Source organism: Syngnathoides biaculeatus, chromosome 2 (genome assembly GCF_019802595.1).
Source record: "Syngnathoides biaculeatus isolate LvHL_M chromosome 2, ASM1980259v1, whole genome shotgun sequence".
Taxonomy (NCBI): Eukaryota; Metazoa; Chordata; class Actinopteri; order Syngnathiformes; family Syngnathidae; genus Syngnathoides; species Syngnathoides biaculeatus.
In genome coordinates this window covers 13,531,741-13,553,435 of record NC_084641.1, presented here as the reverse complement: position 1 = coordinate 13,553,435, position 21,695 = coordinate 13,531,741, and the positions used below count along the sequence as shown (strand labels likewise).

Sequence of the window (21,695 nt, the reverse complement as noted above, 5' to 3'; positions counted from 1 at the left end):
ATGCTGGGAATTGTAGTCGTGTGGTCCTGTACAACATTACTAGGTGTGTGATGATAAAATCAACATAGGTCATTTCAGGGTTAATGTACATACATACAGAGAGCAACGAGGTTACAGAATAATTTATGTCATATCTAGGTTTCCAATGACGTCACCGCCACCCTGAGACCAATCGGATAAATTAACGATCGAAAAAAACTTCACGCTTCACCTATCACCTGTATTCTCTGACCTCTATGACACACAAGAAGGCGTAATTTGAACCCTATTCATTAGGGATGGTTAAAGTTCGTGGAACTTCTATTAAACCCACCACACTAAAGTCGCATCTTCCTTTTGCCGCCTGTCAACAGTGGGCTCGTATATATCAGCCAATCATATTGCAGTAGCGAGTCTTCCGAAGCCAATCATTTTCGAGCAAGGCGTGTCCTGTAGACGCCAACGCTGACGTTGACGCTTGAGCACAACAACGACGCAACCAAAAAGCGGAAGCGGGTTCGTATTTCCCACAATACCTTTCTGCTCTCAGTCCCTCGTTTTAGTTGTGTTCCCAGAAAATTGTCCATGCTATTCGCTTTTAAGCGTAGCTTGTCACCCCACTTCTCCCCGTTTACGTTTAGCTCTCTCAAGCCAAGTGGTTTTGATTGAGACCGGAATTAAAACTACTATTCGCTCGCTTTTCTATTTATATGGGACTCCGCCACAGCATCATCCGGGCATTCAGAAGGCTTGCACTCTGAGCTACGTACAGAGGACGCAGTTTCTCTCCATTTGCTCAGGGGAAAGTCCCCGGACACACAGCAGAAAGTGCACCGCGTAATGCGGTTGGCGGCTCGATTGGCCACCGGAAGCAAAGACGTTCGCACGGAACTGAGCTTGGCAACGTCGAGCCGCCTTTGTCACCAACAATAGTAATGCAAGTGTGCTGCTATGCATTGACAGAACGGGGCTTAATCTCCGAATGCACATTTTTGACATTCATGATGGTTATATTAATGCATTTGGTGTCATTTTAGTGACAATGTTTACAAATGTCTACCAAAAAAAAAACCCCACCACTGATTGTAGAATTAATGCATTTGGTATCATTTTAGTGACATAATGTTTAAAAATGTCGACCAAAAAGAAAAAAAAAACTATGATAATTTTTTTCAAGAAATTATTGTTGGTGAGTATATTTCGTGTTGTCATGTATGCATGTATTTGTTTATATTGTGATCAATGATCGCCGTTGCCGAGGGTGACTGTGGCTTGCTGCCTGCCTCTGATCTACTGACTCTCATATTAAAAAAAAAGAACCAAAGTTAAGAGAGTCTTGCAGTGCATTGTCACCGATGCACTTCTTTATGAGCCTCTTCGCTGGACATAAAAAAAAAAAATAATAATAACTGGGTTCTGGGGGCCTTCCCCCACATCATACGTCGAACTCACCCGCCAGCCGCGAGTCATTCCAAGTCGGGTGTGCCTCAGATCCTCCAGGGACGCGGGGAAAGAGCGCCCCCGTGGCGCATGGTTCCTTGATGTTGATGATAAATGTTTCTATAAAAATGAATCTGAAACTGACATTATAATTTTTTTTAGAAATATCCTTTTAGTGCCACACTCTGGACTGGAAAGAAGTTGAAAAATACATTCTATGTAAAACAAAATATACAATTACACTTGAAAAGGAAAATAAAATTTTATGAGTCAAGAGATGAAAAAAAAAACCTGAGTGAATTGCATTTTTCATAAGGTAAATTTCACATTTACACCTCAGAATTTCCCAAATGAACTTTAGTATTCAAATTATTCTTGATTGAAAACCACCATTATTTAAAGTCTCTGAAACTAATAAATATTCATAAAGGTAAATTAATCATTGATATGCTTTTAGAATGATTTAAAACCGAATCAAAAGAATGTATTTTGTCACTATAATTTTATCTATTCATGTATTTATTTTCCTTTAAAGCACAGACAACAACCGTACCTACAATGTGGCCCGCGCCAAAAATGAGTTTGACACCCCTACCTTAAAGTGTCAAAACTGCTTATCCTGATTAAGGGTCACGGGTTGCTGGAGTTGTTATGCTCCAATACATTTTAGGAAATTAACACGTGTTACAGTGTGATTCTTTAATCTTCTGTTCCATAAGTTAAAAGATATAATTGTAATGTAGTCAAATCTACTTAAACTACACAATAAATTGATAAATCTGGAACTGGCTGACAAAAAGTATAGGCCTTTAAGAACTACACCCCCATGATTCTTTCTCATAATGGATACTTACATTTGTACAGTATTTATTTACAAAGGCTCTTTCAGTTATTCAATTAGCCAACATTCTAGGAATGTAATTTTTTTTAATAAAAAGTATAATGTGACAGAAAGATTTGATGATCATTTTTCTGTTGCTTTGTGTTAAAAAAAATAGAAGAAGAAAAGGTCTAGAAGGTATTCATCTGACGTGTTACTTCGTGACCTGAGTCAAAAAAATATGCCTCTCTCTGTTGTCACCACCAAGAAGGAGCACCGGTCCAGCCCCCCCAACGATCAGTCTGTGCTTGGATTATCCAACAGTGCACAAATGGATTAGAGCGTCACATGTCGGCCTAAATGCGTCTGCTGTTAAACCCACCTCCACCCCAGGCACCCCCACCTCCAACCATCTGCGTTCGGCCACCATTTAGCGAGAGCTACCTTCAGCATCACAAGGTGGAACGCCGGGGACGAGGGCAGACGGGCAGAGGATCCGGGTCAGATGGGGTCTTGTTAGTCCAGTGACGTCCAAGGGAGGAGGCAGAGAGAAAGCAGTGAGGAGAGTGTACAGTACATGTCTGAGTGTGTGTGAGAGCGAGCGAGGACAGCCAGACAGGAGGAAGAAGACAACGCAAAGGTAAGAAGGAAAGAAGGGGCTGCAATTTCAACGAGTGGATCCAGATTTAGAGCAAATAATGGCCGAGCCGGAGCTGAAATTACGGAGCAGCCGGGAAAGCGTTACCAAGGACAAGATGGGCGGTAGGTACACTACACTACACTACTCTATAATACAGTACAATACACGATGCGACACATGGCGCGAGGCTAATACTCCATGTGGGCTGACGCAATGTTGCGAGGCAAAGGTGATTCCTCCGCCAGGTATGTGCGTATTTGCAAACACAGGTGACTCAAATGTATAAAAATGTGCGGTCCATTAGAATTTAACCGAACTCTCTTCCTCCTCCGAGCTCTTTTTAACACACAGGGAAGAAAGGACAGGATTGCATTCTGGAATTACCAGCATGTTTACAAAAAAAAAAAAAAAAAAAAGCCAAATTTAGAATCCTTTGCGTCTTTAGTTGGGTGGGTCAAAGCCATGCCAGTTTGTCCACACTCTCGCATTAAAAAATGATGGAGGCCACAACAAACTCATTGGAAAGTGTAAAGGTCCTCGTTATATGTATTTATGTACAGTAAATGTATGAATGCATGACCTTGAACACGCACAGAACCCTCAGGGCGAGACTTTAAATCATGCAGGAAGCAAGACGTGCTTCGAGCTGCATAGCGCGGCGCATAAAATTCACACCCATGATTTTTTACGTATATAGAATGGCACAAGTATATTTTCAACTGTATCCCTACTCTGTATTTAATATAAAACACAAACTACAAAGACAGAAAACAGTCCAGTCGATCTCCTGCCATTGCAATTAAACCTATGAACTTTTTGGTACCGTCTTCCAATGTTCTTGCATGTGCGGAAGCAGACCCAGAACAAGATGACCAGATTGCCGAGAGAGTTCCTCCGTCGGCCCCCTTGAGCCCGTCTGACCCGCCAGCCGGCAAAGAGCAGAAGATCGAACTCAAGCGCAGCATCACCCTCTTCAACGGCGTGGGCATGATCATAGGCACCATCATCGGCTCGGGCATCTTCGTCACGCCGACGGGCGTGGTGAAAGAAACGGGCTCGGCCGGACTCTCCTTGATCATTTGGTCCGTCTGCGGGGTGATCTCCACCATGGGGGCGCTCTGCTACGCCGAGCTGGGCACCACCATCACCAAGTCCGGCGGCGACTACACGTACATCCTGGAGGTGTACGGCGAGCTGGCCGCCTTCCTCAAGCTGTGGGTGGAGATGCTCATCATCCGGCCGTCGTCGCAGTACGTGGTGTCGCTGGTGTTTGCCACGTACCTCCTCAAACCCATCTACCCCAACTGTGCTGTGCCCGACAGTGCCGCCAAGCTCATCGCCTGTCTGTGTCTCAGTGAGTACCCTCTGGAAGCGCAGCGAGCCAAAGAGCTCCCACTCCGTACTCTCGCAGAAGTACGGATACTTGTGTACAAAAACAAGAACAATGACAAATTGCGCTACATTGAATTTTAAGAAGTCAAGAAGTAAATATATTGGCTTAGATGCTCTCAAAACGTTTCCAGTTAGTAACCAACTGTTGTACTCCAGTAAGAGTTCTGTCATTTGAGAATAATATGACTCGAGTAAAAGTCAAAAGTAGTCTTCCAGGTAATGAGTTGGGTTAGAAAGTACTTCGTGAAAAAAATTACTCAAGTACTGAGGAACTAGTGAGTAACTGTTGGTCCAATTTTTCAATCATGAGCATGAAGGTTAAAAAAACACCAACAAGACTGAATTCAATATGCAATACAAATTCAGATATTGCTGAACAATATAATTTTAATGAAAGCATAATAAATACAATCTGTATTAAAAAAAATCTTTGTAAAACAACAGATTAAGGCGAATTTAGCTCCAAGAACTGGTCTTATACTCTTGTGTTTCCGCTGGTTAAACAGATTACAAAAACAGGAAGAAGGCTGCTGAGGATATAAAAAGTAGACACACCCATATTCAAATATCAGGTGTTGAAGTTGTAAAAGAATTTTGACCAAGGTGAATCATTTTAAATTTTTTTGCCACCATTAATATGAGCTAGAATTTGTACAACACAATTGATTTTTGTAGCTTTTCAAAAGGGGAGGTAAAAACAAACAACCGAAATGAACTTGAATGCGAGTGACTTGGACTTGTTGTTCTGTCCTGTTATAATTAGTCTTTTACCTCGTTAAACAAAGTTTAAGATAATTACAAAAAATAAATCTGGCTGCACAAGGGTGCACTCCCTTTTAGAATTGTCATGTAGCTGTGTTCAGAAGGAACAGATCACATTTAAATGCAAGCTCAATGGCCACCAGTTCAGTTTTTAAGTGAAAATACAACAACACATGTAGGCCTGACAGAAACATTATTTGCTTTTTTCACAAAAATAACTGAACGAAGGAGCTGTTTGCTGGCCAGACTTATTGTTAAAGTGTATGTGAGAGAGAACATGATGCATGCTTTGTAGTTACTCGTTACCATACTAATGTTGCCATGTGCAAACCCAAAACAATAGCAAAAACACCTGCAATTTACCGAAATACGTTTTCTCAAGCGGCACGGTGCCTCAGCTGGTAAAGCGTTGGCCTCACAGTTCTGAGGTCCCTGGTTCCCGACCCCGCCTGTGTGGGGTTTGCACATTCTCCTTGTGCCTGCGTGGGTTTTCTCCAGGCACTCCTGGTTCCTCCCACATCCCAAAAACATGCAACATGAATTAGACACTCTAAATTGCCCTGAGGTGTGATTGTGAGTGCGGCTGTTTGTCTCCGTGTGCCCTGCGATAGGCTGGCAGCCAGTTCAGGGTGTACCCAGCCTCCTGGCCGTTGACAGCTGGGATAGGCTCCAGCACTCCCCGCGACCCTCGTGAGGATAAGTGGGAAACAAAATGGATAGATGAATGTTTTGTCAAGTTAGAAGTGGGATGAATACGCAAGCGTGGGCAGTGACATTACGAGTCGCACGCGGCCTTCAGGACTGACTTTGATTGAAGAAAACTTTGTGCACGAACGTGTAACATTCTTGTGTCACTATCAGAAAAATACATGCTCAAATACATTACAGATGCCTAAATATCTCGGTAAATAACTGCTAGGTATTTGGATTTTAGAGATAACACCTGTAGCACAGGTGAGTGAGGCTTCAGTTTCACATTGCGCCTCTCCTCCTTGCAGCTGCCCTGACCTTTGTCAACTGTATCAGTGTGAAAGCCGCCACCAAGGTCCAAGACTTGTTCACGGTGTCCAAACTGCTTGCGCTGGTCATCATCATTCTCTTTGGCTTCATACAGATCTTCACAGGTGAGTCCCAAATGAAAAAAAAAATCTTTATTTACATGTACAGCGGAGAAAATTTTTAATATTTGAAGTAGAGGTGTGCAGTACAACAAAATATTGTCCTTTTTGTTGTTCTTTACGGACAATCTGCACGTACATTAATCAATATCAAAAGACATGATCAGATGCTTGCACCAGATTTAACACAATACACACAGAGCCATCTATTTGTAAACTGTATCTATGCAGGACAATATTCTGCGTCACTTTTTTGCCCGCCTTTTCCTCTTTCAACACGGCGCTCTGACTGTTGAAACTGAAACGTCACAGTCAAGCCTTTAGAAACAAGCTGACAATCTTGTGTCCCTAAAACTCAGCCTCTGAAAAGGTTCACTTTTAATTGATAAGAGGGAGCCATACTTGAATGTTACATGAAGGCCTTTGGACTTTACTGTATTCCTTGAAAAGTGGTGATATTTTCAATGAGGTCACTGAAGGTGTAGTGGTACTCTTGGCTGACTTTGGTGTGGGTAGCGCGCGCTCAGTTCCAATTCAGTGACGGTGGGAATGTGAGTGCGAATTGCTATCGAGCTTGTGTACTTACGTCATAACGTCACGTGACTTTTGTTTACCTCGCCATATTGCCGCTCTAACAAAGGATTGTTCAATGCTAAGTCGGTTGGAGATGACACGAAAATATGTCTTATAGCACAATGCCCAGGGTCTTGTCAGATACCATTAGACATTTAAAAGGTGAAAATAATCGAAGGTGCATGGAAAAAAAGAGATAAACTCGGCATAGAGGACCCGTATTTAATGCCGGAGTCGATCTTTTCGCCGATAAGAAATTGCACTGTGAATTGACTTCCGCTTGTATTGGACAACTTTATATACACATGGGTCAGATGAGTAAGTCGTCGATATTTACACGGACAAGTTTGAAAGCGTAGAAAAGTCTGGACGCATAGAAATACTTTTTTGCTGGATCTGTTCTCAATAAGGAATAAATCCCACATAGTGACGGGTTGACTGCTCGTGAACACGGAAGTGTTCGGCCACACCTTAACCTTTGCCGGAATCCATCGATCTTTTCAGCTAGTATTAAATACAAATACCAATATTTAAATAAATGACTCCTGGTTTTACACAAACTCGCATTCATTAACTATGATTGGAAAAAAAAAAGATGACGGAGTCGTCTCCACGGAACCTACACGGAAGCGATTGTGGCCACACTTCACCTTCGTAAACCTCTTTTTAAACGCATTGTTCTCAAATGAGCCAATTTAGCATTATAAATACTTTTTGGTGATTTGAGATTGAGAAGAATAATTCCTACCTGAAATGAAGCGATCGCTACACAGGCGTGTGCGTATTTTGGTTGGGCACTATGCATCATGTTGGTTCCCGAAATCCATCTACATTTTCTGTTTTTTTTAGTTGGTATTCCATAGAATGATCTCTTTGAATATCTGTCTCGTCTGTTGTGACAACCAACAGCACAACAGGTCTCGGGTATTGTAAATATTCTCCTCTGGTTCAATGTCTCCCACAATGTTGAGCAGCTGTCTTTGACCGGCAATATGGCGCCATGAAAATGGTGACATCACGTGCACGAGCTCAATAAGTGCCTTGTGACTGACTGCCGACTGGATGAGGGTGTCCGAAGTTAGCTGGGATCAGCTCCAGTGCCGTGTGACGCTGACTAAGATAAGCGGTGTTGAAAATGGATGGAAGGACATTTTCAGTGGCATTTATTCGGCCACTGAATACTTGTGTTAAAAGGTTTGTTGTGTGGTCTGTAGAAAATATATGGTTTATGAATAAGTGGAGATGAGATCAGAAATTTGCCAATAATGTCATGTAATTTTAAGGAAATATACTATAGTATAATGGGATATACAGGAAATCCTGATCAGGATATTAAATTACCCAAATGACCAAATAATGATACGGATATAATTTTTTATGCCCATACTGCGCCTCTCTAATTTGAAGTATTATTTAACCATGTACAGCATGGTGGAGGAGTACGTCTGCCTTTCAATTGTGGGGTTGGCTGCAGTTTTCCTGTGTGGAGTTCACGTTCCGGTTATTCCGGCTTCATCTGACATTGTACAACAATCTAAGTTAAGTGAAGAGTCTAAATACAGGGTGGCAAACTTGTTTTATTTACGGGTAGTTATGTTTCTACCTCGCAATGTTTCTTTTTGGGGGTGCACTGGTATTTTTGCTTCATCATGTTTCCTTGATGCCATTTCAAACGAGTAAATGTCGATGGTCTTTTGTACAGTTTCATTAGCCATGACATTCCGTGAGCCAAATGGTTAGAACGAGATGTGTGGTTTGTCTCTATGTTCTGAGTGTTCTCCGCCTCTCTCCCTATGTCAACTGGGATAGACTTTAACTCACCAGCGACCCTAATGAGGGCAAGCGCGGTCGAAAATGGAAAAATAGATTTTATTCTGCTGAGTAGTCACATTAACACCAATACCTAACCACTGTCGGGCCAAGCCCCGATAAAAATGTGAGCGTTATGTCAGGAAGGACATCCAGCAAAAAAAACTGGGGAAACAAATCATGTGGGTGACTCTCTGTGGCGACTCCTGATCGGGAAAAACTGAAAGGTACTTCTGCTCATGCTAGTGTAAAAGAAAGTGACCATTGTTAAAACAACAACAAAATGTGCTTATCCTTAATTTACTCCTTGGCAAGTAGTAGAAGTTTATGGTGTAAACTCTGGTACTTATTCCTCCATTCATACAGTACTGTACATATTCATTCATATTCCCTCAAATTTACACCTTTGGACAGGGAAGACTCTTCAATGTACCTAACTAGCATGTTTTTGGAATGCGGGAGCAAGTCAGAGTACTTGGACAGCCAATGGACTCATCTCCTTTTTATTGCTTCTATTTTTACCATTTTTTGGTGTTACTGTTGGGTCTGATATTTTATAACATCAGCAGCGAGGCCTCACCCTTTTGTCTCTAATGATGCACAAACTGTTGACCATCACTTACGAGAGAAGCTGATCAGACGAGCCTAAAGTTGTTTGCACAGAAGCCGAGCGTGGATGCCAAGCTCGTTTGTTGGCGGCCACGAGTGAGCGCGCACTCACGTGCATGCTTGTGTACGTGCTGGTTGAATGAGCGGCGCCAAATACACGGTTGAACACCTCAGCAATGAATTGCTCAAATCAGACCGTGCCTCATTTAAAAGTGCTGCCTGACAGCAAAATTACAAGCTCTGGTTGCAATAACAATGATGCCGTATACTAAGTAAAAAATGACGAGACACCATTAATGTCAAAAACAACAACAACAAAAATGGTGATTTCACTGAGGCTTCTTCAGTTGTCTTCAAGAGACACTGTTAAGCCAAGCATTATTTATAAATGACACTGCTGTACACTGATTATCTCCTTTATCCATCCATCCATTTCTGAGCCACTTATCCTTACAAGGGTCGCGGGCAGTAGGCGGGTTACACCGTGAACTGGTTGCCAACCAATCGCAGGGCACATAGAAACAACTCACAATCACACCTAGGAGCAATTTAGAGTCTCCAATTAATGCACGTTTTTGGGATGTGGGAGGAAACCAGAGTGCCCGGAGGAAACCCACGTGGGCACGGGGAGAACATGCAAACTTCACACAGTTGGGGCCGGGATTTGAAGCCCGGTTCTCAGAACTGTGAGGCCAATGCTCAAAGCAGTCGCTCAACAGTGGCACCAAGATCTCCTTTATTATTTTTCATCCATCCATTATCCGAGGCGCTTATCCTCACATGGGAGAGCCGGCGGACCAACAGCATGGCCGTTGCTTGTGCCACGTTACATCTGCTTCTTGCTCAGTCTCATTTGCAAGGCCACACCCACAAGTATTGTGCTCGTCACTGTGTTGCCATGGAGACTACCCCTTGCCGACTGCTTTCGCATGCAACATTGAGGCCTTTCAGACAGCCCGAGAGAAAGCACAGTGTGAGAGTCATGCACGTGTGCCGTGGTTGTCCTCATTACCATCTGAAGAAGACAAGTTTAGGCGGGAACTTGAACAAAACACACACGCTGGCACACGCAATTACTTTTGCACTGGTTATGCTTTAGGTTAGCGAGCAGTGGAAACTCTCAAATTGAGATGATAAAAAGTGAAGTCGATTTTTCAGTACACTATTATAGTTAAAAAAATGAGATGATAAGGGAACACTTTGCAAGATTTTATATTCACTGGCTCTGGACTGCTCATGCAGACAGAACTTACAAGCAAGAACACAAGCGCATCGACGTGCACTGGGTGAAGTCTGTCTCGCTGTAGCATCTTGATATTTCCAGCCCAAGAAAATTTGCTCTTGCTCAGTGAGCTTGCTGTTGGCTCAGCCAGGTAACGTTTGCACAACTTAGCCAAATGGTGAAACCTGTCCATCTCCTCAGCCTACCACAGCAGTGAGTCTTGCCTGGTGGGAATTTGTGGTGTTGGCAAATTATTATGAAAAACTCCCTGCTCTCCTTCTACTTTCATAGTGTCTGTTGTTGTTGTTTCAAGGAGTCCAAACAGACAGGAAGGCATATTCCACTACACAAGCTTTTATTCTCAACAGCAGATAACAACGATCCTCCCGGTCCGCTCGGCAGCACTTGGGTATCACCTGTGTAAACATCTTGTAGCCCCTGATGTCAGGCCTTCAAAATAAGAGCACCCCACCTGTTGCTCCAAGTGGCCGTGGCTCCTCCGCAAGCCAAAAATGTGACGCATAACAAGTCTGATAATCTCATTTTCCTCAAATGAAGAAGACAGTATTTATCCATCCAATGTCTTGCTCTAAAGTCAACATCATAGTGGAGTTGTAAAGTTGACATGTTGCTTGTCGACCATTCTGAAGAGCTGCTAAATCAATTGAAAACCTTCCTGTGTCTGTGTGCAGGTGACGTGCACTACCTGAAACCAGAGAACGCCTTTGAAGGCAGCAAAGTGGGTGTTGACAATATTGTCTTGGCCCTGTACAGTGGTTTGTTTGCTTTTGGAGGCTGGTGAGTCATATATGACCCAACTACCTATCAGAAATAGAAATAGTTCCATTTCGTGATTTTTTTTTACGTTTGAAATCTGCCTTAACAAAAGACATTGATGCCCTGCTTTAACTGATAATCTTCGTATTAGTAGTGATGTAATAGTAGTGACAACATCATACAACATTACAAAGTACAACCAGAATATTGAAAAAACTACATTTTAAATGTGTTTGCTTTGTTCTGTTTTCAGGAATTACCTGAATTACGTAACTGAGGAGATGATCAATCCAGAGAGGTGACTTAAATGTGGTGGAGGTTGTTTTGAGGAGGGGTCTCCTGTTAGTATTTGCCTATAGCATGACTTCTCTTAGCGCTGAAAAAGCATGCTTGTCATTCCTCATTTGCATGATACTGAGTGTGAATAGTTAAACAAACAAAAAGTTATACAATACAAATTACAAAAAAAAAGCTAGTATTTTTCTCATAATGTTAAAACTGCATGATGTTAAAATAATTAGCCGCATAACTTTTTCATGATAGTATTACAAATGTATTTTCACAATACTTTGACTTCCCAGGAAAAAAAAAAAATCCTGATGAAAACAAGTGGTTTTTTTTTCCTCAGATTTTTTTTCTTTGAGTAAAATTGGACTGCATTGTCTCATAATCATAGAAGTAGAATCCTATAAAATTCAGATTTTTTTCACCAGAGTAGAAAACAGATTTTTAAGATAGAAAAGACTCCAAATATCTTACATGACAAAATATATTAATTTTAATATACTTTAATTTTATTAAGTGTAATTTTATATATGTCACAATATTGGGAATTTTTCACAATGATTATATTATTATATATAACTTTTTTCTTTCTTTCTTTTCTTTCTCAGAAAATAAACCTGACCTTTTCTAAAAATATTACTACCTTATCCAAATGTAATTATTTTTTTCCTGAAAAAAACTAAAATTTTCTCATAACACGAACTTGATAAATGGCTGCCATCTTTGTGGAATTTTACCAAAAACAGTGAATGAGCACTTCACACGCTTCTAAAATCCTCCAGAACAAATGAATTGAAGAAAAAAGAATTGATTCCTAATATCAGTGACATTTTCTACTTCCCAAACTGCTCTTCTCGCCAATAATCTTCCATTTACGCCAGTTAAGTCAGGTTTTTAGGGCAAATGATGGAAGTTAAAAATGTCGCAGTAATTTTGACACATTTACATATCGGGATTTTTCACTGCACAAGAAATTTTGTATATTTTTAGCTGAAACTTGCAAGCAGATGAAATAAGAACATAAAGGCGATGTTGAGAAATAATTCGGTTCAACTGTTTTTACTCCACAACCCATCATCCAATTTTCAAAGTTCTTGCTGCGTCTGAATTTGAACTGACCATTCCCTCCAGAATCAGTATTTTGACAGATAATATCATCATCTCGTAATATTGGGATGTTTTTCACAAAATAAATCTGATTTTATTGCCGTATCGTTCATTTTCATTTTGGGGAGAGGAGAATTTTCAGTGAGAGAAATAAATAAACATTTCTGGCTTTATTCTCTTAAGATTATGAATTTTTTTTAAATTGTAACATTTTAATTGTATCTAATTAAAGATTGCAGGTTTTATCCACGTAATTGTGGTACTTTGTTTTCTTTTCTGTTTCACATTTTGGGGGAAAAAAAAGATCATTTTCAATGAAATATCACGGTTCATTTTTTTTTTTTTTTTTTTTTTTTTAGTAATACTAGAATTTTATTGAATGAGAGATTGCACCTTAATTTTCCTTGTAATTAGCTGTTTCTTCACTGTAACTCTGCTGGCATATGTACTGATCCAATCTCCTCTTCAACCTAGAAATCTGCCCCTATCAATCATCATCTCCATGCCCGTTGTGACGGTTGTGTACATCCTGACCAACTTAGCCTACTTCACAACCATTTCTCCTCAAGACATGATTGACTCAGAGGCTGTCGCCGTGGTGAGTTATTATCCATAAAGTAACCGTTGTTTTGTTACTGTTGAAAAATATAGCTCATGTTGCCTTGTTGCCAAGTCGCTATCATTAAAATGCAACCTGTGTTCTGTGCCTGTATGCAGAGTTTTGGCGAGTACCACCTGGGTGTGATGTCGTGGCTGATCCCAGTGTTTGTGGGGCTTTCTTGTTTTGGAGCTGTAAATGGATCCCTGTTCACATCAGCACGGTATGTATTATTATTATTATTATTATTATTATTATTTGGCGGTGGTTATATTACATGCCTTCCCGCTGTGGCTGTAAAAGTTCTGCAAACTTAATACAATCATTTGCTTCTATCAACTGACTGTTTTTGCTAGCACAATTGAGATAGATGAAGTCACTCACGAGAGACAATAAATAAATGTAACGTGTACCACTGGTTCCAGTTTGTTCTACGCTGGAGCCCGCGAGGGTCAACTTCCTGCTGCTTTGGGGCTGGTCCACACAGAACTTTTCACACCGGTGCCATCCCTCATCTTCACAGTAAGAACAGCTAGGATAACAGCGCTGCTTATGTGCTTTTCAAGCCATAACAATCTCACTTATGTGGAATTTGACCCATGGAAAGGTTGAAAGGTAAAAGCCAAACTCCTGCACTGGAAACATACACACCTCGTTATACTGTAGATTCAGCGACATCACTCGCGTTCCAGTGCCCTTTAACGTGAAACAGGGTTCCTGTTAAACAACCATCCATCCCTTTTCTTAGCCACTTATCCTCACAAGGGTCGCAAGGAGTGCTGGAGCCTATCCCATCTGTCAACAGGCAGGAGGCGGGGTACACCCGGAATTGGTTGGCAGCCAATCGCTGGGCACATAGAGACAAACAGCCACACTCACAATCACACCTAAGGGCAATTTAGAGTGTCCAATTAATGTGGCATGCATTTGGCATGTGGGAGGAAACCGGAGTGCCCAGAGAAAACCCACGCAGGCACGGGGAGAACATGCTAACTCCACACAGGCGGGCCCGAGATTGAACCCGGGACCTCAGAACTGTGAGGCCAACGCTTTCCAGCTGAACCACCGTGCCGCCTTCCTGTTAAACAAGATCACAATATTATTAGTTATTACTCATGACTATTTCAAATTCTGATGCAGACTTTAGTGAATATCACATAAGTTGATGCAAACGATTTGCATTCGTGGGGTACACAAAATTATGTGGTGGGCCGTATTTGGTCCCTGGACCTTGATTTAACGTGTATTAATACAACTAAGATTGGGTGGCAACTAGTTCAGGGTGTACCCCGCCTCCCGCCTGTTGACAGCTGGGATAGTCTCCAGCACTCCCCGCGACCCCCTGTGAGGATAAGCGGCAAAGAATGAATGAATGAATAATACAACTAAATTGTTGCAGCCCAGGAACCTAAAAAGGTAAAAAGAACAATGAATGTGGTCGTTGTGGCGACTGACCTTGACCTACTTTGCTGGTTTGTAATATTGGTGGACAAGCACGGACACCTCTTGTTGTTTCACCACTATATGTATGTTAAATTTAAAGCTACACTTCTTAACTGGTAGGCAGAGTCCAAGAGCAAAACAAAATTAACGGGTTCCTTATGCCTACTTTTGCAAGATTAACCTGATCTTTTTGTCTGTACTTGCAGTGTGTGCTGTCCATGCTCTACGCCATCTCTCAGGACATCTTCTCTGTCATCAATCTGTTCAGCTTCTTCACTTGGCTCTGTGTTGGGATGGCAATCGCTGGAATGCTCTGGCTGCGATTTAGGAAGCCCAACCTCAAAAGGCCAATAAAGGTAGGAGAGTGTGTGAGCGTGCTGAAACCCGCCGAGAGGTCTGGAGCCGACACATCCGAGCTTCAAACAGTCTGCATGAAACAGCTTGTATTTCATATCAATTCAGCAATATGTGTGTGTGTGTGTGTGTGTGTGTGTGTGTGTATATATATATAATATATATATATATATATATATATATATAATCCCAAAAAAATTATTTATTTATTTATTTTAATCAGTCAATTTTGCTCCTGGCTTGGAGCTGGCCACTCTTGTCCTTTGTTGTGTTTTGACTTTCATCTTTGTTTCGAGACAAATTACCTTTCATATATTGATTTCATGATTGTTTTGAGACAAATTACCTCTCATATATTGATTTCGAAGTGTTCATGAAATGAGTCTCCAACCCAATATTTGCCCCCTTTCATTGGGGCAACTGTTCATGACTCAGACAACGTTAATGAGATTCAAAGCCCAGTGTATCCATTTTCGTGAATAAAACAATGTAAAAAGAAATCCCTGATAGAAAGAAGCGAGATGACATTATGACAATGCAATACGTTGTCCATTCAAACAGGTAAAAAGAAATAATACTGTATACCGTTTAAAACTGGTTCAGGAGGAAACTTACAGTATCCTCTTTTGCTGTACTTTTAAAATTTTCATCTGTACATTGTTATGTACTTATATCGCACCACAGAAGGTCTTCGTCAGGGATCTTCCATTAAAAGTCAGAGGGATCCAGTTGCAAGTGTTTTTTCAGGGGCAAAAGTGGAGACCTCTAAATCTATCAAAATGTGTAGCTGACCAGTCTACCAATTTCAAAATGGCACATTTTCCTTTTCATAAATGTATAATTTTGCAAATACTCTTTATTTTGATCCGACTAAAAGAGAACAAAGCATGAACATGAATAGACCTGAAAATGCAAAGTGACAAACAGCACCAACAAATATTCCCTAAATTGACAAAAATATCATGCCTAAATTTCATAGTGTTGTAGCTGCGTACAGTGTGACAAGTGTCCTATGTGGGAATTTTTTTTCTTTGCACATACCTAATTCGTCAGCAACTGCCCTTCCGTCTGCATGAAACCTTGACTTGGTCTGGACCCAGACTTTTATCTCATATTCTCACACACTTGAGACTACATGATTTATCTATTGTAAATTGCTACAATACTACTACACTACTACTCAACTGTGTTGCCTTTGCTCCGCCACGCATAAACAGTGAATGAGACTCAAATGGATACTCACAAAAAACAAACAAGAGTCGGAGACTCACACCGTCACACCGGGGGATTGACCCTCACGCATATTCGAACTCTCTGTTGTGGAAAAAACTACAACCCCCTGGTGTTTTGAGGCACCACACATACCGTACGGTACTTGACTGTATGATTTGAGTCCATTTGTCTGGGTAGAAGTCCATTTCATTAGCTTTTGTAGCTATGTCATAATAACTGTGTGTGTGTGGATATCTGAGAGCCTGTTGAGTCTGTTTATTGCCTTAACTTGTGCATTTTGGGGAATGAGAGTCTCTATGCTTTTGTTCTTCAGCCACAGTAACATATGTGATTCTAGTCACCGGGAAGTATTATTGTGAAATAGTCAAAATTTAGAGCCTTCAGCTCACCGATAACTTCAATTAGGATATTCCCAGACAAAAATAAATGTCAATCAAACAGACTACTGTTTATATAATTTTTTTGTTTGTTACCTTGCCACAGATCTGGTTATTTATCCCTGTGGCTTTTGTCCTTGGCTGCGTCTTCATGATCATCGTGTCCTTCTGGGCGGCTCCCACCGAGTGCCTGATTGGCTGCAGCATCATTCTCACGGGCATCCCGGCGTACCTGCTGGGCTACAAGTGGAAGAAGCCGCGTGTGGTCAAGAAGATGCTCGGTGAGTTCATATTGTTTTGAAATGAAACGAAAACAAGGGGGTTTGTCCAGGTGTAAGCTGGGAGGCATCGCTGACACTTTGTTTTGAGATTGTGGGAAGAAGATCAGCTAGAGAGAACATGTGGACCTTGTTACCACAAGTGTGTCATCTGCAACACCGTCTGTCCGTCAGGAGCAAAAGTCAACACCCAGAGATGTAGCTGTCTCTCAGTTCAATGGGCAAGCGAGACGGTTTGAAAGAACTTTGAAAGAACTCGTTTCTTCCTCGGACCTCTTGCCTCGATTTCCTGCGACATTGCCTTGAAAAAGTATACACCATTCTATGACCCTTCTGAGAATAAGTGGTTAGGATAATGGACGGATTCAAAGATTTGATTTGATTATGTCCACTTGATGCTCTCTTCATCTGAGAGATTTTGCTTGAAGATTAAAATACATTTATTGGTTTAACAGTATTTGGTTTCAGATCTTATCCATGCATCAATGCATTTCTGTATCACTTACTCTCACTAGGGTCACTGGCGTGCTGAAGCCTCGCTTAGCAATTTTTGGGCGAGAGGCAGGGTACACCTCAAACTGGGTGCCATCCAAATTGCAGGGAATATATGAATATTCTTCTTATCCTATCAATTTATAAAAATATCTTTTTTTTAACGTTGTTTACTTGTTTAAATGTATTTTGGGTAACTACTGTATTAATGAATGATGCGTAGCTGCCGTACTGATGCACTATGTTCTATACTAATAGATTATTTGTACTGTTTATCATATGTGGACCCCAGAAAAATGAGAAAAATGCTGCAGCACAAGCTAACAAAGATGTCGGCAGCGGTGGCCGCTTGAGACAATCTTTATTTACACCAAAACACTTTGCCTACAACAGCCAAAATATATCTTTTTTTTATTACTATTCAAAGTAAATTATGATCCCCAGCATTTGAAAAAAAATTAAATTACAATTATCCCATGACGTTGAATTGGTAACTATGACGGTTGCCACAAAGCTAAGTATGCTAGCTATCTTAAACAACAAACAAATTTGGCGTGTGTTCAAGCCACCTCATTTTCCGGACCAGACAGAAAACACATACTGAATCACATCTGCGCAGCTTTCAACTGTGTCCGAATCATAGAAAGGTGTGATTGTTGAGGCCAGAAATACTTTTATGCAGTAAGTTTTGTGCTCTAACAACCACAAGGAACATTTTCAACTTTGTCAATACATCGAATAAACACTAACGTAACATAGATAATGAAAACTCCCCATTTAAGAATCTGAAAAGTATACCTGTAGATTTCACGGCGTCCGATCAAGTCAGAGATTCTCCGGTGTTCTTGTAGTCACGGTTGTTCAATAGTCGCTTTCACTTTTTGCAGTCCAGGTGATGCTGACAAAGCCACAAATTCTGTGCCGTGTGTTCATTCTATTGAAAGCAAACAGCTTGGAAAATTGGCAGTAAAAGTTACAACTAAAAATGCACGAACGGATGCGAAAGCAGTCATGTGGCCTCTTTAAATGTGGTACCTCATTTGCTGACTGGCTTATTCCAAAAGTCCTAACTCTGAGTATTGTGTAGATCATAGTAAGAAGATGTGGAATTACATGCTCGTTTGGCTGATGCCAATGTCATTCTGGCTTCAAATGAGCTTGTCCTGTATGGTACACACTATTTAAAACAGTCACTCACATTTGAAAAATGTACGAGTGTGGTCAGTCATGACCGCAGATCTAAAGTTACGGGTGTCTGTTCTGTTTGTAATTATGAGTGTACCCCTTTAAGAGTGGAGGTGGGCGATGTCTGGTAAACTAGGAAGTAGAAGTAGGCTGAGGAGCAGCAGTTGTTAGAGACTGTGTTGAAAAAAAAAAAGACATCAGGCTGTGGTTGACTTCGCTGGATCGGTTTTCATGTGCGCTGAAAGTGTGTAATTGCGCAGTGGAACAGCTTAGAGGGAACATTGATCAAGACTACATAAAAATAAGTGACGTTTTTCAATATCCATGTATTTCTACTCCTCTAAATTTTCTGTGCGTGATTTTTCGTGCTCGACTGTGCAGATTTGCGAGTGCGATGGCGCGCGGGTGCATACGTGCCAGTCAAATCACAGTGATTGTTAAAAGTTGCATGACATAGAGTACATCTTGTTTACTCAACCCTCTTTGTCATACTGTATGTATTTACTGATGATGACGACGATGATGATGAGCTGTCTCACCTTCAGAAATCTTCACCATGTTCTGCCAGAAGATATTCCTGGCCGTCCCCGAGGAAAAGCGCACCGAGACCGACGAATCGGACTAACGCCCGATGATCCTCAACCAGCCCAACAACTCATGGCTCAACATTTTGTTTACTTGAACATTTGCAGTTTTCGTGGTATTTGGCGTTTTGTTCTATTTTTCTTTTGTGGAGAAACTTGGTCAAGGAGGGTTTACATAAATGTATGCACTTTTGTTCAAAGTGTGTATTTGCAAAAACATGCTTCTGTGCATACTAATTGCATTCATTGTAGACTATGAAAAGCTGCATACAACGCACACTATAGTGGCCTAAATTGTACACAGTTATGTTTCAGTGTTGGTGCTCTCACACACTTTTTAGTAGGATTTGACACAAAATCAGGGGCGGGAAAAATTTCCTTTTTCCCTCTTCTCCCTTAAATCAAAGCCAAATATAGCAGTCAGACATGCTTATAGAGCGATAAAGTGCTGGAATTTAGTGTGACTTCCTCCTACATTTTTGTAAGGGCATGTTGAAAATGTTTCATTGAGATGAAATACAAAAAAAAAAAAACATGACACGTGTAATCTTAGTGTGACTAGACTAACACAACTGATGAAAATTAGAAGTAAAGTGGTTAGCCGATAGTTGCACACTACTAATATAATGAATGTGTGAATGATCCCTTTGAATATTTTTTGTTTCATATCCATTTGTACACGAAGCACAAATGTGTATTTATATGTGCGCACTGATTTTATGCTGTTGTGTTTACTGTTACAAGTAAAAATGGCAAAGTTTTTCTGCGTTTGAAGGAAACTAACGATTAATCAAAGATTTACGTTTACATTTTTGGGAATGTTCCAAGTTGCGTGGATACTGCGGCCTCCTGCCACATTCCAAAAACACGAACGTTTGGTCCATTGAACATGCTGAATTTTAATTGCTGAATTATTGTCTGTATGTGATTATCTATGATTGAAGTCAAGCGTGGACCCTGCCTCTCCTGCGACCATGTGGACAAGCGCTATTGAAAATGGATGGAAGGATGGATGGATTTACAGTATGTTCCGCAGTCACTATGACTGCTTCTAAGTTCTGTGCTTCTGTGGAGTTTGGATCTTCTTCCAAGATCCCCCGCCTTCCCCCACATACAGATTAAGTTCACTGAAGACAATTGTCTATAGGTCTTGTTTTTTAAAGTTTGTTTTTCTGCCTTGCAACTGACTGGTGAGCAGTCCAGCGTGTACCCCGCCTCTTACTCAAAGTTAGCTGGGAAAGGCTGCAGCACAAACGCTCCCATAATGGTAACCTCAGCCATGACTCTGCTGCAGCAGACTCCATTTTTGCAAGTGTTACTGCCGTGTTCCTATTTTGGATTGCGTGTACCTATCATGTGTGCGGATATTTGCAACTTGACAGAATGTCCCAACCCAACTGAGTTGCATCCCAGGGGAATTTCGTGGGCTCTCCTTTGAAAAATGATGCATGCTTCAAGGTATATCCGTTACATACTTTCAAGCGTTCGCGTTTCAAAATTAAAAAGCAGTCTATAACCTTTTAATGGCAGGTTATTGTGTTTTCTTTGCAAAAAAAAAGTATGGATATATACATACATTTACATACATTTTCTGAACTGCTTATCTTCACAAGGGTCACGGGAGCGCCGTAGCCAATCCCAGCTGTCATCAGGCAGGGGCCATAGTACATCCTGAACTGGTTGCCAGCCAATCGCAGGACACTAAGAGACAAACACACTCACAATCACAGCTATGGGCAATTTGGAGTCTTCAACCAACTTGGGGTGCATGTTTTTGGGGATGTGGGAGGAAACCGGAGTACCTGGAGAAAACCCACGTAGGCGCGGGGAAACATGCAAACTCTACACAGGCAGGGCTGGGATTTGAACCCCGGTACTCAGAACTTTGAGCCCAACGCTTTACAGCTGTCACACGGTATACACTGCTTATTTTCTCATATGATTTAGAGCTGCTTCTCAGTCAATTGCAATGTAGCAACAAACTTAATTGTTGATTTTTTTGTACTTAATTTCATTCAGTAGTTAAATATCTAAAGTGCATATTGATTCACGATATAAAGTGAACTACCGTATTTATTAATTTTTAATGATTTTGATAGAATGTAGCTAACAAAACAACTGCATTTTCAATCACGACAAATTTGAATATTCCACAAGTAACAACGCCATTTGCGTTTTTAATAGAAAAATCCTGTAGGAAACAGCCTATTGAAAAGCATCTCCCTTTGTGTTGAACGAATGCATATGATAGGATGGAGAGAAATAGATTAACTGTCCTGTGAGGAGAACATCTGTAAGAAAATTTTTAAAAAGTCAATTATTCTGTTATTGGTCATCAATTTTTGTGGTTGACTGTTAAATCTTCAAAGTAAGTGGGACATGGATTGTGAAAACAAGGGAGCACTGTAAGCCTTCCCTTTTAACCATGAATATTAAGCACAGCAATAGACAGATTGGTGAATGTATTCGGTGAACAAATTGGATCCAAATATATACAGCAGTGTATATAGAAAGAGTCAATGAATGTCCACTAAAAAGTGTGAAGAACCAACCCCCATGTGATGTGTGCGCGTCATTCATGCGTTTGGTTGTCATTGTATGATATATAATTGAAGGCG

The 21,695-nt window shown here is 41.0% G+C and overlaps 1 protein-coding gene across 1 annotated transcript; it reads left to right on the top strand.

The window, feature by feature from the left end:
- Positions 1–2,491: 2,491 nt before the first annotated feature.
- On the top strand, positions 2,492–21,652 carry LOC133508500 (large neutral amino acids transporter small subunit 1-like). The gene is made up of 11 exons (XM_061834651.1): positions 2,492–3,001; positions 3,736–4,233; positions 6,032–6,157; positions 11,057–11,162; positions 11,395–11,439; positions 13,008–13,131; positions 13,251–13,354; positions 13,557–13,653; positions 14,781–14,930; positions 16,645–16,819; positions 19,039–21,652. Exons 1-11 carry the CDS (start codon positions 2,938–2,940, stop codon positions 19,116–19,118), a joined length of 1,569 nt encoding a protein of 522 aa, XP_061690635.1. The 5' UTR covers positions 2,492–2,937; the 3' UTR covers positions 19,119–21,652.
- Positions 21,653–21,695: the final 43 nt, after the last annotated feature.

Excerpts from the sequence above, each read along its gene's own strand:
- LOC133508500 (XM_061834651.1), top strand. The coding sequence starts at position 2,938 with ATGGCCGAGCCGGAGCTGAAATTACGGAGCAGCCGGGAAAGCGTTACC. Across the intron at positions 13,654-14,780 it reads TGCCATCCCTCATCTTCACA|TGTGTGCTGTCCATGCTCTA; the intron begins GTAAGAACAGCT and ends CTGTACTTGCAG. Across the intron at positions 16,820-19,038 it reads TGTGGTCAAGAAGATGCTCG|AAATCTTCACCATGTTCTGC; the intron begins GTGAGTTCATAT and ends TCTCACCTTCAG.